At 35.7% G+C, this 18,885-nt stretch overlaps 1 protein-coding gene across 1 annotated transcript in view; it reads left to right on the top strand.

Moving 5' to 3' along the window:
• The window catches only part of KDM4C (lysine demethylase 4C), a 265,420-nt gene that overhangs the window by 29,346 nt on the left and 217,189 nt on the right, over positions 1-18,885 (top strand). Inside the window, 2 exon segments of the mRNA XM_069881261.1 lie at positions 10,349-10,542; positions 16,347-16,396. Of these exon segments, the coding sequence (XP_069737362.1) occupies positions 10,349-10,542; positions 16,347-16,396 (244 nt within the window).

Here is an 18,885-nt window from a genome sequence, read left to right as displayed (position 1 = left end):
TACCGATCATTTCCTTCTCTACCTGCCATATTGTAAATCAGGTTACCATCTTCTTTTGAATATTTTTCCAATTTTAAATCAGAATAAGGGGTTTGAAACTTACCGTCTGGAATCAAAGCAGATATTAATTCTGCCCTTTTCTGCAGCCTTCTTGGCCTCAGAATTTTCTGTCACTTTGTTACTGATTTCCTGGTCAGTATTACCTCTCTAGTGCCCTTTATAGTGCATGACAGCCACTTCTTCTGGAAGATGTACAGCTTCCAGCAATTTCAAGGTTTCTGTTGTGTGCTTAATGCGTCTTCCATAGGTAGTAAGGCGTCCATTCCAATGCTCATGTTAAAGTGATTATTTCAGCTTTCTGGACTGATGATCCTGGGGGCAGTGGTTTGCCCTCAGTCAGTTCTCTAGTGGTGGTCACAGCATACTCAGCCTTGTGATGTCCTTGCTTCACAAATCTGCTTCCGTCGGTGTACCAGGAATCTTCCACATCCATAAGCACTTCTTTTAGGTCTGGAAGGCTGGAATACACTGTCTCCGTAGTCTTCAGGCAGTCATGTACCACTGGTTCCAAAGTGACACCACTAAGGAAAGATACTGAATTCACAGTGCAGTGGTGTAAATCTAACCAGAAAGGCTTTGAAATGTCAGGGAGACCTAAAGCTGGGTCCTTCATATGTTCCTTTTTAATTGTTCAAATGCCCTTCTTACCTCCCCAGCCCATGCCAATTTTAATGATCCCATTGGATATTCTTTTAATAGCTTATACAATGGTTTCACTAAGAGTTCATAGTTATATATCCATAAATGACACCAACTTGTCATTTCCAGAAAGGTTTTTGAGGTCCTTTACTGTCCCTGGCGTGGTTGTGCAGCAAATAGCTTACTTCCAGTCTGTCCCAAGCTCCCTTTGTCCTCTGGAGATCTTGAATCTGAGGTAAGTAACTCGTTGTATAGGCTGGGACTTCTGCTGAGAGACCTGACAGCCACTCAGTCCCAAAAAATTCAATAGACTTGTGGTCCTTTGTACATAGTCGTCCTTAGTTTGCGTAGCTATTAGAAGGTCATCCACAAACTCCAGCAGGGTTCTGATTTGAAATGGACAGCACCAGGTTTCCAGGTCTAGAGCCAGCTGGTTCCCAAAAATAGTTGGGTTGTTCTTAAAACCTTGAGGCAATACTGTCCAGGTTAGTTGTGTTTTTCAACTAGTTTCAGGGTTTTCCGATTCAGAGGCAAATAATTTTTGTCTTTCTTCAGCCAGTATCAAGCAGAAGAAAGCATCCTTTAAATCCAGTACAGTAAACCACATTTGATCATTTTATATTTTGGTCAGCAAGGTATAGGGATTTGCCACTACCAGATGTAGATCTACAGTTTTATTTGTGGCCCTGAAGTTTTGCATTAATCTGTAGCTTTTCTCATCTGGTTTCTTTACAGGTAATATTAGAGTATTATATTCTGATTCACATTCTTGTAATAATGCATATTGCAAAAATTTGTCAATCTCTTTTATTCCGTGGTTATCGTATAATCACAGGAGGTATTGCCTGACCCTCAGAGGGGTGGCCCCTGACTTCAATTGTACCTTTACATGCTTCACATTTTTGGTCTTGCCACGTATTTCAGGAGCCCACACATCTGGATAAACCTGTTCAAAAAATCCCTGCTGGTACTGATGTTTATTTTTCTGCCTGTATTAAAGACAAATTCAATACTTAGTTGATTAGTTGATGGTCTCTCACTTTAGATTTTATTCCTTCTGATCCAGATATTATTTCTGCCTCTGACTGCTTTAATAAATCTCCTCCCAATAACGGTCTAGAGGCTCCCAGCAAACATAAAATTCATGTGTACCCACTTGTTTTTCCACTTCAAATTAAATAGACTGCATAAGGAATGCTTTTTCAGTTTGGCAAGAAGCTTCTATTACAATCACAAAATTTTTTATCTGCAGGAATCAATTGCTGGTTTAACACAGAGGATCCTGTATGTATCAAAAATACAATCTCTTTATTCTTATTCCCTAGCTTTATTTTAACCAATTGATCCTCTAGAGTAAATTCCCCAGGTCCTCGTCATTCAAGCTCAGCTACAACACCTGCTCCTGGGGACTGAGTCCTGATTCCAGACGTCCTCCTTTCCAGTGTCCAAATCCTTTACAGTATGCCAACTGATTGTTTCTTAACCCCAGACCACATTCTTTTGCCACTCCGAGTGATCTTGCAAAGTGAAAAACTGCCTGCATGTATTACAACATCTCACATCATCTTATGCCTCAAGAATAAGATTAATTGCAACAAGGTGTTAATGTACCATTAAATGGCCACTTTTCCCCAAGCTTATTCAACAGCCACCATTGATTACAGTCTTTTTTTTTTTTTAATCAGGATTTTCCTGTTTGTCACACCACATGATTGACCTCCAATCTCCTTTCGGTGATCTAAGCTACATCCCAGCAGACTTTTCTTTAAAGTGTGGCCCCTTTGCTAGCCTACCTTCTTATGGGTTTGGTATTCTATGTCCTCAGCCACAAATCACTTGCAGTCTGTAGGTGGATCTTTCCCAGTTGCCCCAGTCTGTCCAAACCTTACACTTAGGACAGTGAAAATCCCTGCCAAATGTTACTCATGCTTTCTTGTTATATCACTTATGTTATAACACAAATAAAGGTGTACGCAAACTTTCACATAACTCCAGTTTCTTCAGTTAATATTGCCTTTACAACCAAGGCCTCCACACAGAAGCCAAATACCTTTACAAAGAAGACTCAAGCAACTTCAATGTATGCTTATGAGACACTAGCAATCTGGCATATGCTCAACTTGCATTACACAGCAACGACTTGTGAGTAGCTACCAAGTAGACTGGTCCCCAAACACCAAAGTAAAATTTCTAAGAACACCTTTAACTGGATGCTCATTGCCTGTCCCTGCAAAGGTCCAATTGAGGAGTCACTCTGGAGAAATCCATAGGCATATCCAAGAGAGTCCTGATTTCAAATATGTCCTGCAGCTGGGCAGAGAGGGGACCCATCTGGGGTGCCAAACCTGAAACAAATTTACACTCAATAGTTAGTTTAACTATTAAGGCAGGTATTCTTATTATATAGAGCTGTAGAAGACTTTGGATTTGTCCTTAGAGTTCTTCTACCCAACAGTGATTTCAGAGAACTTTATATACACAGAAGGTGTCTTCATAATTTTTCCACAAAATGACAAGCACACCTTGTTCCTAGAACCTCATTGCATATCCAAGGGAGTAAAACTAATCCACTCCAGAGACATTAAAACTTAACGACTCAGAGTGAGGAGAAGATAAGGGTTGTTCTTGTTATCTTAGTCATTAATCTTGTTTTAGCACATTGCAGTTGACATTCCATCTCATCATTTACAAATTACAATTTCACTTGCTCCTCCTTTTATTGTTGATATATTTGTAGAAGTACTTTTTATTATCTTCCACAGAATTGGCTGATCTTAAGCTCTAGTTGGGCTTTAGCCCTTTTGATTTTCTCTCTGCATGATCTCACTTCATCCTTGTAGTCCTCCTGAGATGCCTACTCCTTACGAAGCTCATAGGCTTTCCTCTTTTTCCTGAGATCCACACAAGCTCTCTTCAGTGAAGTGCTGACTGGTCAAAGAGGCTAGAGATTTCCTTCTTATGGAATTATGCCCTCTTTAGATTGGGAGGATGAGGAAGGGAGATCAAAAAAACAAAAGATGAAGTGGAAAGAGCAGCATTCAGCAATCCTGACTCAGATGTATAGGAAGAGTAGAGAGTGGGCAAGAAAGGAGTGTGGAAGAAAACAGTAATAGGTACAGTAATAAAACCTTAATGGCTATGATTAGAAGTACATTGTTTAGAAGTAATTAAAAAGGGAGAAATGTTAGTGAAAGACTTAAGAGTTAATATGACAGCCATGTCACAATGTACAGCCCAGTGGGATTTAAAGGAAAAGAAGGAAAAATCACTGGTGCTAAATGGTTTGTTGGAAAGTTATGTATGCTACTGATCAAAATGTTTCGTCTTAACGTATTTTTGTGAAAGTTAGTTTTTGGCCAGCAGATGGTGCAGTTGCACAACTCATGTGTTGTCCTTGAAGCTGGTGCTGAGAAAGCATCTTTTGATTGCGTTTGGAATTAGAGTTTGTTCTTATCTCTTCATTCACTTTGCTTCAGGATTGTTATTGTTTGGGGAATGAAATAGCTGGCATTCTGGGGAACATACAGAAGAAAGGGTATGGTGGAATTGGTCATAACAGCCTATTTGAACTAAACAAAACCAAGTGTTTACTTTTTACAAAATGCATTTTATAGAAAAGAGCATTACAGCTGTTGCACTTAATACAGGAAGGTAAGCACCTGGAAGAATTATGGCTAGAAAACCACCAGGAACTTAGAGAAAGTGTGTTGTGTACGTGCACTTGGGCCGTCAAAAGTAGTGAGAAATGCTGAGCTTCGAGTCCTTATGCTTCACGTACCCGCATATGAAGCGTGGTGAGATCTCAATTTTTACTGCTTAGGTTATTTAAGAAACAGTATTCTTATTTGTGGAATCCAGTATCCCCCAAACCAAGAACCCTCCCAAAAGCTATAAATGCATGATTTGAAATTTGACGGCTACCATCAGTGAGTCATATTTTACCCTTGTGATATTTAGATTATTCTAGAATCTCTGTCACGTATTTATTATGTGTTTATGTTAATTGACAATTTTGAACACCAAATCTCTATGAATAAAGAAATTACCTACAAGAACAAGTGTTAGGTACACTATATAGAGCTTTATAGAAAATAAATTTAAGATAGTTGAATGTTTGCTTGAAATATTATTCCGTGCTGTATGCATTGTAACTGCTGTTATAAAGCATTAATTGAATGTAAGATGAAAACAATGTAGGTGACTCAAGAAAGAGCATTGCAGTTGGGGACAGATCACCAAGATTGTAATTTATTCTAATTTTATAAGCGTTATAAGATACATGTTCGTTGTTCTGTCTCTTTGTTGCTGTAAGGTCATCTAGACTTCAGTGAAAATTAATATTCCTGAAAGAATTTATAATGTCAATAATAAAGCACCAGTCTCACTAGCTGCAGTTGTTAAACTGATTCATGAATTGATTATGAACACCTAAGAGTTATGATTGTTTAGGAAGCTTAATTGAGAAGTGATTATTTTTTATTATGTTATTTCAAGAGAGCTATCTTCATGTGAGTTAGCGTGAAGGTAAGGCCAAAGTGAGCCAACTTAGATTGTGAATGACTTGCCTGTGAAACAGTGGCAGAAAGTTACTGTTTCTGTCAGCAAGGGAAAGAAAGAGAGTTATTTTGCTTATGATATCGTAACTTATATTAAGTTTTTAATTATCTCTTTGGGAAGCTACTAGAACCTTCCTTTATGCTCAACAGAGCCAATCCCGGCTGACTCCAGGACAGACCCTCTGCTGGCCGAAGCTGAGGCAGTCAGTGATGGTGGTAGCACCTCTGTGATAACATAGTTAAGCAGGGGGGAAAAAATGTGCTGCACAACAGGAACTGCAGCCAGAGAGATGAGTGAGACTCTGTGAGAGCAGCTCTGCAGACACCAAGGTCAGTAGAGGAGGAGAGGGATGAGGTGCTTCAGGCCCCAGTATGGTGATTCCTCTGCAGCCTGTGGTGATTCCTCTGCTGCCCATGGTGAAGACCATGGTGAGGCAGGCTATTTCCCTGCAGCCCACTGAGGTCCATAGCAGAGCAGATATCCACTTGCAGCCCATGGTGGATCCTGTGCCAGGGCAGGTGGATGTACCCAAAGGAAGCTGTGACTCTGTGGGAAGACCATGCTGGAGCAGGCTCCTGACAGTACCTATGGCAAGAGAGGAGCTCTCGCCATGTTGATTTGCTTGCAAGCAGACAGGGTCTTCCAAGGGATCTGGACGTCTGGGTTGATGGGCCAAGGCCAAGTGTATGAAGCTCAAGAAAGCTGAGTGCCAGGTCCTGCACTTGGGTCACAGCAACCCCATAAAATGCTGCAGGCCTGGGGAAGGGTCTTCTTTTTCCACCTGGCAGCTTTCCAGCCAGAGGGTCAATAGCTGGTGAATATGAGCCAGCAGTGAGCACATGGGGCCAAGAAAGACAGTAGCATTCTGGTTTGTATCAGAAATGGTGTGACCAGCAGGACTAGGTACAAGCTGGTGAAGCTGCACCTGGAATACTGTGTTCAGTTTTGGGGCCCTCAGTGCAAGAAAGATAATGAAGTGCTGGAGCATGTCCACAGAAGAGCAGTGAAGCTTGTGAAAGGTTGAGAGAACAAAATCTGTGAGGAGCAGCTGAGGGGTCTGCAGTTGCTAGCCTGGAGAAAAGGAGGCTGAGGGGGGACCTTGTCATTCTCTACAACTCTCTGAAAGGATATTGTGATGAGGTGGGTGTTGGTCTTTTTTCCCAAGTAACAAGGGATAGATCAGGAGGAAATGGCCTCAAGTTGCACCAGGGGAGGTTTAGGCAGGATATTGGGGAAAATTTCTTCACTGTTGTTACACGCTACCCAATGAAGTGGTTGAGCCACCATCCCTGGAGGTATTTAAAAGATGTGTAGATACAGAACTTTGGGAGGTGATTTAGTAGTGACCTTGGCAGTGTTACAGTTGGACTCGATGATATCAAAGGTCTTTACCAGCCTAAATGATTCCATGATTGTGTGTGACATGTCCTTTCTCTGTTATCTTCTCATAGTTTAGATCAATATTAGCATTCCTTCACTTACATGCTTGGTTCTAGTGTTCATTTCTAAAGAGAATCTAATCGCTTTTTTCCCCCCTGCCTTTCAAAAGGTTATATCTGAAAAGGTAGTAGAAAAAACAGATCAAATGAGAGAGATTGTATTTCCTAATCTGTGTGTTTGTGGTGTGGAGATTCTGTTTGTAGCATTTTTCTGTCCATATTCTATGCACTTCGAAGAAGCAATAAAAACCTGGCATATTTTTTATTATATTCCTTGATGTGAATGTGTGGGTGTGTAAAGAGAGGAGTGGGTGACCAAGCACAAATTTTTCTGTATGTTTCTCCTACTCATTTTCACTGTGTCTTAGTTTTATTCCCCTTCATTTTTTAAACTCTCTGAATTGTCTGCAAGATTAGTGAAGATTGGAATAGTAGTCCTATGTATAAACTGCTATATGCCGTACAATATTTCTATGAAGAAATAAAAGATAAGTCTAATGTCCATAGCAACAACCATAGATGATTAAGATGTTACAAGCATTTATTTCATTGTTATAGTAACAAAAGAAAAAGGCGTTATTTTTCAGCTTTTTTCCTCATGTTGGATGTTGCTGCAAGGTTGTCAAAGATGACAGATATGCTTCAAATAATTTATCGTTAAAAATGTAGCTAATTAGAATTTTTTCTCTATGCACTCCATTGAAATTATTGTAATATTTTGATATTATTGTGATATTCTGAGTGAAATAAATATTTGATGTTTTCCTAACATTGAATAGATTGTAGTGTTTAAATGGGTTTTTGTGTTTGTAAGAAACTATGAGCTGCATCTCATGGTCAGGTAGTGTGTGTGCTGGTGTTCTAATAATGGTTATTAAATACAGCATAATCTGCCAAGGTATACTTTAATTTTTGGAATTTTTGCTGTATTGACTTGTTCATCTGCTCTTTTACAGCTCCTGTGATCTTTTTAGTGTACACTGCAACTTTAAAGTTTAAAAAAACAGCTATGTAACTTACTGGAAAATTAGAATTGATATTTTACTTGAAAATTCATGTAAGCATTTTACTTAATATATTGGAATATTAAAAAAGCCATATATCTGTGAGAGAGAAAGTAATAGCTTTAGCAATAATCTGTGGTAATTGTAACAATCTAGGCACAAAGACACAACTGATTTATTATTTTTTTTTAATTGAAATATTGCAGGAAGGGTTAAAAAGAACCAGTGCCATTTTAGCTTTTCAACCAATTTCAGTGAATGTTTCCTTTTGACCTGAGACTACTTATTCCAAATAGTCCTTAGGAAATGGAAATCGCTCACCTGTCTTGAATACAGAAGTTGTGGGTTGTGTATTTGGTATTTTTGGTATTCTCAAGCTTTTCCTCTTCAGGGAAAAGATAAAAAAAAAGGATGAAAAGATAAGATGTGGTGCTAAAAAAAAAAAAAAAAGGATAATTTATTCTTTTAACTATCAATTCTTAATAAGAAGAGTAAGATTTCAGAATGTTATGGTTGCTGAAGTCTTACATGAATTAAAGAAGGTGACGAGACAAATAAATAGGTAAAAAGCCCATGGGTTACTGTCGAGTAGGATAACACCTCTGTCTGGAGAAACCTTCAGTTTGCAAATTTCTGCGGGCTAGAAGGGTATTCTAAGGAAGTACTGCTATTTCTTGACTGCTTTGAGTGCTTTTGGCTGATGTCAGAAAGAGTATACTGCTTAGATTAACAATTATTTTTAATCTGGTGTTTTTATTGTTGTTTTTCTAACTCTTTTGGTGTCTCTGTGCCTACATGGTTGCTTTTATTTTGCTGTTAGTTTGTTGCCCCAAATTGACTGCAGAATTTGTGAACAAAGATAAATTTTATGTGATTAAAAAAAAAATAATCTTTAAATTATTTTAAGGAATAATTAGTTCAGAATTGTTTCCTCAAATAAATTTCGTATTTTATAGCTCTACTACCTTGCTGATGGTTATGATTTTTAGATTTGAAAGGTGCAAATTTTACCAGCATCTGCAATCTGAGTTCATATTGGTGTTTATTTTTTGTCTTCGATAATAGTCATAAAATATTTTTAAATTTTTAAATGTCAGGTGTCTTTATGTCACAGAAATGCGTCAAAGCCAAAGCTTCCCTTTTAAAAAAACAACAAGACCTGCCATCTGGAATGAACTCATTCTGTAGAAGTCGTAACTTACCAATAGTTTTCATTATGAAAGTAAATAGTTATAGTGGGCAGTTGGAAGTGCTTGTTCAGTGAGAATTATAGAATTGTAGAATGGTTTGGATTGGAAGAGACTTTAAAGATAATTTAGTTCTAACCCCTGGCTATGGGCAGGGACACCTTCTACTGGATCAGTTTGCTCAAAGCCTCATCCAACCTGTTCTGAAACACCTCCAGGGACAGAGCGTCCACGACTTTCTTGGGCAGCTTGTCCCAGTGGTTGACCACACTTCATGACTTGAACTTCATACCATTTTGAGTGTCAGTTCTAGTTTACTGCATACATATGCTTGACATATAATCTCAAAAAACAAGGAAATGAAAACAGTGTTAAATATTCATTACTTCTTCCTTTAAACTGTATTCTTAATTTACCACCTGCCCAACTATTGAATGTCACCATATTTCTTAATCTTAAGCAGGACTGTAGTCTGCCATCAATTTATTGCCCAAGTTTTAGTAAAATTACTAAAACTACCGAATTCAGTGGTGGGGGATGCGGAGCAGGTCATGGTTAACAGCATGTTCAGTAGCTGTTTTCCCAATAAAGAATCTTGCCTGAATTGAGTTTATAACAGTTTTGATTATATTTCTTGTTTTTCTGAATGCTTGAGTGCTAGCTAATGTCTTCCCTGGAGGTGCTAATAATGACTGTTTTAATGAAGTCTGATCTCTTTCTCTTCAGTTTTGTAGCTTTGATCTTGGTTATACTGACACTTGTATGCTGTGTTACCTGAAATTGGAATTGCAATTTGTTGATAAATCTGAAATGCAACAAAAGCAACATGCATGGCTTTCTGAATGGCTTCTAATATACAAGTTTGATAGGCAATAATGTAAGAAAACAGCTGAAATCCCATTAAATTGAGAGATTTCTTCTGTGGTAGATTTCTTATGCATTGAATCATTGTGGTTAGAAATACCTATGAAGTGATGTAATGGTTTTACATTTTATATTTTTCAGAGACATAGTAAACTTATTTTAAAATTCAATTTACGTTCATGATCTTCCGTACTGTTTAGTATTATTATGTAAGTAAGTAAAAATCATACATACATTGGCCCAGTGAGACTTGGAGACTTCCAGCTATTCAATTCTAAAAGGCTTTGTCTGCAGCTGTTATTTATGTTGTGTACACTGTTTCAATCCATGTTAGATTTGATGTATTATATGTTAAGCAAGGTATGAACTTCCTTATGTTCTCTGCTCTGAATATCTCAGCTCCTGATGTAGATGTTACCAAGTTCAAGAAAATTTTTTCTTCAGGTAACTTCAACTGTCTTCCACAATGCTTGCAAATTGTATTTATCTACAGTCTTTTGAAGGGCTAGATCAGGTGTGTGTCCTTTGACTAAGACTGTTATGTAAAATCACGTTGATTTATAAATTTATTAATACAGTTATTATGTGTCTTTTTCAGGGAGTCGAGGAATGGAATATTGCCCATCTTAATACAATACTGGATGTTGTAGGAGAAGACTGTGGAATTTCTATTGAGGGTGTGAATACACCATATCTGTATTTTGGCATGTGGAAAACAACATTTGCATGGCACACTGAAGACATGGATCTCTACAGTATTAATTACCTCCATTTTGGGGAGCCAAAGTCATGGCAAGTTTAAATTTTTGTGAAAGATGATTTCATTTATCTGTTTGTTTCAGCTGACTAAACCAAATAGATAGGGGGTACAATTTAAAATTCCTTCATAGTGATAACCTTTACTGAAAAGCTAAGGTAGTGTTTTGTTTTTTTAAGCCGAGGATGCTATGAACTCTATGAGATTTGTGATGTAAACAACATTGCAGTAATACATTCTTTTATTCTCAAGGAAAAGACTAAAAAATATACAAGGGTCATTTGTGTTTAATAGAATAAGATTTTAATGGTTCAATATGAGAAGCTTAATAAGTTGGGAACCCCAAGACTATTTGAGGGAGATGTCTCTGAAATGAGTTTATTTGGTTCAGTTGTCATTTGGGACTGCCTAACATGTTTTGTATTAGAATCATAGAATTGCCTGGTTGGAAAAGACCTTTGAGATCATCAAGTCCAGCCATACCTGTCCACTACTAAATCGTATCCCTGACCTGTCTTTTAAATACCTCTAGGCTACTCAATCACTTCCCTGAGTAGCCTGTTCCAGTGCCTGATGAGCCTTTTGGCGAAAAAATTTTTCCTGTCTAATCTGAACCTCCCCTTGCACTACTTGACGCCGTTAACTGTGCATTTAGTGGCATTTTTAAATCAGAGTCATGTTCTCTACCATTAACTCAGTAGGAGATCAGGTCAGTGTTAAAAGTACTTCCTAAATAAGAAGCTTCTGCAATCCTTTCTCCATAATCTTAGATTTTTGATTCAACAGACTTAATAGAGACACAAGTAAGTTTGATGTAATACATATAGATTGTGCTACGCGTGTAGGAAAGTATATGAGAAAAATGTTTCCTTTTCATCATAAAATCTTACCTTATTCAAAATACTTGTAAAGAGATCTTAAATTCAATAGAAGGATGTATAAAAGATAGGTTATGCTTAGTTTGGTTCTGGCAGTTTTAGATTATCCAAACTTAGAAAATGTGGCTGGTAATTCCATAAAACATTATTGGTTATTTTTATACCCATATAAAAGACAAAAACCTATGCAACATCATGTAGTTAAACTAAGGCAGTAGTAAATCGGTCAGCTGCTGGTTCTTAGGTCATTGCTTTACGTGTAAGTGATTTTCTTGTATGGTGGATCTCTTGCATTCAGATAGAGAAGGTAAAACACCTTGTAGTAACAGAAGTCTGTGTTTTGGATTGATAAATTATATATCTATTGAAATTGCTGATTTGGTAGAATCAGACATACTAAGAAAGTCTTCTCAGCCATAAGAATGATATGTGTATTAAAAATTCCAAAATGTTCTAAGATGACAGGACACATTTAAGTAAAACAATGATTGCATGAAAATTATTTTAGATTCTTAGGAATTTTAAAAGCAATATTAAAAGAATATCTCACTGTATATTGTAAAATATATTGCTGAAAATAGTTGAATGAAAGTTAAAGATTTGTTCTCGCACATATGCTTTTACTGGAGGAATGCTTCAATAATTTATGCTTATGGTGTTCCTATATCAGTAAAATCCTGTGTTAATGTGATATTAGTATTTTTCTTCAAGAAAGTGGAACGTGACTTGAATCTCAACAAGGTTTTGCCTGCTCTTAAAAAAATGAAACTGAGTTGACAAGTGTTGCCTTAAAGAAGCCAAATACCCTGACGTGTACAATAGTAATACATGTTTTTGGATTTTACTGGATATACATGTAGTTCTTCAAAACAGCCACATTGTTGTATGGAGAACTGAAAAACACTTACAGTAAGGAACATGATAGGCAGTGTGCTTTCTCTGAATATGGGAAGACAACCATTTCCTCTGAGAGCCCTAGTGAGAATTTGTAGGCAACAGCTAAATCTGACTGCTGTGGCAATCTTTATGGAATTCACAGCTTTCTCCAATGTTTAGGCATGTATTAACTTTCATTTCTTCTTACACTCTGTGCAACTGTGAAATTGTATTCAGCGTCTTTTTTTTTTTTTGGCTGTTTTTTTTTCATCCTTGACAATAGAGGACTACCAGGCAGGTCAACTGTGAAAGTCTGACTGACAGTTCATAGAATTTCGTGGTGACCCATGGACTTCTGTACTGACTCATAGGAAAACTCCTTTACTAGCTAACCTGGTACATTTTTTTTAATGAGAAAAATGAGGTTTTGCCTCCAATTTGTCATCACATAGCCATTATTCTGGGAATGCTATTACAGCCAACATCTTTAATCTTGGGTTTGATGTTACGAGATCCTTGGAAAAAGAAAAACAGTTCCGAGATCTTTATATATTCATGTATCTATTATTATCATTTAGGTCCACTGTTTTCTTGATCTGAAAGTAAAATTCACTTTCTCTTGAAACATAAAGCCTAAACTGAAAGCATGTCACTCATTCTAATGGGATATCCTTGGTTGTTATACAATGGCAGCTGAAAAAAGCTGCCATTCAGAAAAAAGCTGCTTTCAGAAAGCATGTTGCAGATATTTATGAATTTTGACATTCGTTCCAACCAAAGAGGACAAATTTTCTTTCTTCTTCTTTCTAACAGATTTCTTGAGTGTGGAGCTTGATTTAATTTCCCTCTTGAATATATCCTTAAACCAGGATTTTCGTGTTGGAACAAATGTGGTTGTAGTATCTTTTTCTAGAGTTCTAGAAATCTAGAGATCTAGTATCTTTTTCTAGATGCTGATGGTTGAAGAATGCTTAATTATAATAGTTTATATAGGTCTTGGTGCAAACTTTTGAAACCATGCTGCTTAAAACTGCTTTAGTAAGAAAGTTGGCAAAGGTGGTTTTTTTTTACTTTATTAAAACTCTACTTAATGCTAAGTGGATATTTGTTATGGCTAGCATACAGTAATTTTCTCTATTTAATTAAAGGCAGAATCCTAAATATACATCAGGTCTATGCAATGAATTAAGAGACATGAAAGACCTACTTCAGGTACAGATGAAAAATGGGATCAGTATATTTATTTTTATCTATAGGAGTAGATTATATAGAAAGCACAGCTGTAATAATGTTATGCTGCATTTAATTTTTCTAAATAAATATTCTTATGTCAGCATCTTAGAAAGGGCAGTATAGATTTTAACTTGGATTTTCAAAGACTTATAGAAGCTTCAATGCCAAATTATTAAAGTTTGGATTCAATTAATATGTTCATAAAGTAGCAATCATTTTCATTAAATTATTGTCAATCAAGAGTCATAATTTGAAAAGATTGCAAATACATCACATACAATTGCATTTGTTTAATTTTAGTAGTATTATTGTTTAGGTGATTTACTTCTACTATGAAGTTATTGCACAAGTTAATTGGTTTGTGACAGGTTTGCTGGCTGCTGGGAGATTTTTCTTGATTTTTCTGAGCCCAGGAGAACATTTCAGAGTGGAGCAACAAAAACCCTAGATGATCATTTCTTCCCTGCTCTTAAAGGGATTTTACTATCGAAATGTACATATATTTGTTGCATTATTCTCAAAACAAAGAAATAAACTGTTTTTTTTTTCAATCCCATTGTTGTGAGACTACCTGGCAGATTGTAGTATGAAAATTCTCATATCTCTTTATCTTTCCGTCCTTTTTTTTTTTTAATTCTGGTCTTGTAGAAATTAGAGCTGATCAATCTGATGATGTAGTGCTGCTTTGATTTTTATTATGTTGTAGATCCTGAAGATACCATGAAGCAGCACTAGAATTGTTTAAATAATATATAATAGATTATATTAATGAAGAAGTAAGTACAGATGAATAGAGTTATCTATTCTGTGAAAACCTGGCTCAACAAAGAGCCTTCAAGTAATGAACTATGATACCATGCTTAACTTCTAGGCAGATTATCCTAGAAATTGCTTCAGAACTCTGAATTAATCTCTGAGAAACTAGATGCTTTTAATGGAATTGTAACAAGCATGTTGAACAGAGAACTGTCAAATCTGGCCAGTAGGTGAGTCAAAAAAGGGAATGGTTGAAATTTTTATGCATGTTAATGTCACAGACATTACTGTCACAGGAACACTATTGCAAATATATCATCCCAAGTAATATACAATGGTTCTCCCAGTAACTAAACTAAAATGGTACTAAAATTGGCACAACCACTAGACTACCGTATGCTACTGCCTCTACTGGGAATTTGAAAAATTTAAGTAGGACAGGGAGCTGACATTGCCACTAGTTAATGAATGAACAGAGGATAGTATTGCCTAAGATGAAGCTTTTTTTTTAAAAAAGAAAAAAGTTGTTAGCTTATTTAAAGTACCCTGAAAAATCACATGGAGGAATTAATCTTGAAAACATATATGTGTGTGTGTGTGTGTGTGTATATATATATGTTTCAGAAACATCATTTAATGGCTTAGATTTAATTTAATTTATTATTTACTTGTTGTTATCTTGTTGCTAGTATCCTTGATTTTCTGAGTTAAATTTATGTCATAAGATCTTGTTGAACAATTCTTGACAAATGTAGGTATCGGTGATTCTTCGGTGTTTTTCTGTCTTTTCAAAATTTTTAACAAACGTATTCCCAAACTCATAAAATTAAAATGTAGTTAGCATTAACATTTACCTCTTTGTCCATTCTCCCCTTTTTCTCTGTTTCTTTGCTTATTGTCAAAGAAGCGTTCTCTTTGCCTCGTAGTGGTTTAGCATTTTGTGCCCATTATATTGACTTTTAAAGTGGGCTGGACTTAGCCTTAAGATATGACAAGTCAAACAAATGTTAGTGGCTGTTTGGTAATGTAGCTAAAAGGAAGTTGGACACAAGATGGTGAAAAATTTTTTTCTAAAACCTGTAAGCTGACTGTTGAGACTAAGAGGGAATACTTTTCTCTGATTTAGTCATCTGGTTTTGGGAGGGTTTTTATTCAATGTTCTTTGCAGTAGATGAAGAATCAGGTAATATTTGTCACTAATTTCACTGATATATAAGCATATATATAAATGCATATGCGTTAAAAAAGCTCAGTTTTCTAATAAGATTATTTTAGGAACCTGAAGGACCAGGAGAGTGACTTTGGGTCTCCTAATGTCTGATACTACAAAGATGGTCTGCTTTCCTTGGCCCTTAGCTGTGAGAACAGTGATAACAGTGGGAAGAAATAAACGACTGAACAGTAGATGTTACCATAGACCCCAAATGAACACAATGATGAAACGCATCAACTTACACTGAATGAATTATGGCTTGGTGATTTTAGATAAGCTAAAGATTCCATATGGAATCTTTTAAAAAACATGTTAAGGACAGAATGATTCCAGGATATGAATTAATTAATTTAACAAAAGTATATTTCTTTAATTATTTTTAAACTCTAATTGTAGTGTTTTTACAAACACAAGTAACCTTTCTATTCCCCAGCACTGACCGTAGGAAAAAACAGAGATATTTAATGCTTATATTTTTTGTTGAACTCTTGTCCTGTGAAGTAGTGAAATTCAAAGAAATTAAACCTGTATAAGTTAGACTTATTTAGCATGGTTTTGTTTCATTTGGAAAGTGAAAGTATATGTGTCTTTTTTCAACTAGAGTGTGTAATACTATCAAATATTGTCAATATGCATGATTCAGATAGTGAATAAAACATTCTTAAACTACATATTATAATATTTAGACTAGAAGTAAGCTAAAATATTTTTTCAAAAAAACCCTTTATATTGTTTCATCCGAAATTGGCATAGTTTTCTGTATAATTTTTAGTCTTTAATGTTTTTGGCTTCTGTATTTTTAGATATTCATCGTATGTGAATCATAGCTTGTGTAGTAATTATGTCTTTTATAATTTTATCTTTTTCTTTATGTGATTTTTAGGTATGCTATACCTCCAGAGCAAGGCAAACGGCTTGAAAGACTAGCTCATGGTAATATATTCAATATTTCCATATGTAAGGTGTTTGAAGGACAAACATCCAGCAAAATGAAAAATACTGTCCTTGACTCACCCACTGTGTGTTATTACTTAAGTTGTGTAACTTTTATCTGTTTGTGGTATGATTGCAAACAAGGAATGCTTTCAGGTACTTGGAGGAATTTTTAAGAAGCAAAATAATCCTTTTCTTTTTTTCACCTTAGAACTTTGTTTTGTATTGGCATTTTTGCTTGATGAAGCTTACGGGAATAAGCGTTATTATTTTGTTGTTCGTTAGATTTTCGTTGCTAGTATCTTTGCCTCCTGTCTGCCCTTCTGTTTTCTTGTCTTAGCTTCTTTTCATCAGTAAATTTTGAATCTTTACTTCTTAGCCAAATATAATAAAAATATAGGAATACTGAAGACAGCTGAGTCACCTGAAGTTTTATGGAAATTAGTGACTGGGGATGGAAAACCTGGTTAGTACCCCTGAAAAGAGGGAAGCAGACAAAATATACTAATGCCAAATCTTATTTGGTAACACTCTGCTGGCCAGTGAGCAGACATATAAATCCACTTTGAGCAAAGCATGTACTGACTTTTGTGAGCAGAATTGTGAGGAATGTTTATTGAGAAAGAAGAGAGGATATTGTTGGGAGGTTGAGATCTAAGTGATAAAAATCACTAATACATGAGAAAATTCTCAGACAGCAATTGGTTTTATTTTCAATAATACTAAACCTCTCCTAGTGTCTAGATGTAGTTTCTAGTGCAACTTATGATCACAGGTATAATTAGGCATGTTTCATAGCCTGGCAGCCCATATTTGATAGCCTGCTATGAACCATATTATGTAAGGAACACTTTTTAAAGTTGATAATTAGATATTATTTATCAGGACCAAATTCTGAGAGTTTTTATGCATTTTCTTTTCATATCCATTTTGTATACATATAGGTGCATCACTCTCTTTCTGAGTCATTAGAGTGGAATACAGAAGATGATGCCATAGTTCCTAAGAATACAGATGCTGGACTTAATGCTCAATTTGACTTACGTATTTTTTTTTTAAACTACCATTTAAGATTATTTCCATGCTGTGGAGGTTAAGACCTGTGTGATCTGCTTTGCAGTTGCTAACTGCTGAAATACAGCCTGTGTTTTACAGTAAGGTATCTTCAAAAGATGAAAATACAAAGTAAGCTGCGTGACTGCAAGTCACTTAGTAGTAAACATTAATAAAACATAGTGTAAATGAGACCTTCATATGTAATTACATGTGTATTGAAAAATATTTTTAATCATATTTTTGCATGAGTTGCAACATCTGAAAAAAAAGTAGTTTGTTCAAGAAGGTTAGCTCTGATGACCAAAGGCCTGCTGAATTAACTGAACGCTCCTAAATAATTAAAATAATAAAATAATGCATTAAACGTGACAAGTTCTCTAAGTCAAGGCAGCAGTTGATACATAAAATTAAAGGAAGGATAGCATGTTTTCCATTAGCTTGTCTGCACATTGCAATTACCACACATGCCTTTTGTGCATGAGTACTTTCATTTCTGCTCTCAAGTGAAGTCTTGATTGACTGCGGCACCTACAAATACTTTATCTGAAAGACATTAGACTTGCATCTAATAAAGATAACAGTTTGATTTTGCCCTTTAGCTGCTTTCTTGTTTATATAGATATTTTTTCAATTTTATATACATAAATGTAATAAAAATCTCAAATGAGCTATTAACTGCAATTTTATATTTGTTATGTTAATCTGTAATACCACAGTATTTGTAAGATCTTTCTGTTTCATAACATGGGCTAGAAAATAAAGCAAATAGAAGCAGAGTGGCAAATCAGAAATGGCAGTTTCAAGGATTTTCAAGATCTTTCAATCAATCATTTAATTGCAGAAAATGTTTTGGAGAGGAGGTGATGTCTGTCTTTGCTGTTTGATTAGGTTAAAGAAGAAACTGAAGTTTATTATGTTGTAAGTATGTAGAGGTGTTAAAAAGCTTCGTCTGGTGTATAGTATTTAATTCATTTCATGCAGAAGTCATTATCTGTTATGTATGAAAACAAGTATGAACAGCCATTGAAAGGAAACTTGATGTAGAACTTAAGTAACTTCTAGGGGTCCAGAATCTGAAAACTTGAGCAGCTGAAGAATTGAACTTTGTGTCAATTGATGGTTGTATGAGTCAAGTTAGGAAAGTCGCATCTAAAAAGTTCAGGCTGTAACATGTTCATCTGGGCATAACAACATTCATATTTCACAGCACTTGCTTTTTTTGTGGCTGTTGTACTCTGTACTTTGTGTAGCATACGAATTACCTCTGCTTCTTTGTGAGGATTGTTGTCATGCAGACTCTTCTTCCTAATTTCCTTAATGTGCAATACAGAAAGTTAATTTGAATTAGTTAAAATAACCATAAATTAATTTAAATAAATTGTATTAAGTTTGTATCTATATCTACCAAAGAAAAATCTAAATATGAAAAGACT

Source organism: Phaenicophaeus curvirostris, chromosome Z (genome assembly GCF_032191515.1).
Source record: "Phaenicophaeus curvirostris isolate KB17595 chromosome Z, BPBGC_Pcur_1.0, whole genome shotgun sequence".
Classification (NCBI taxonomy): Eukaryota; Metazoa; Chordata; class Aves; order Cuculiformes; family Cuculidae; genus Phaenicophaeus; species Phaenicophaeus curvirostris.
The sequence above is the reverse complement of the archived record's forward strand: the minus strand, read 5'-3'. Positions and strand labels throughout refer to the sequence as shown.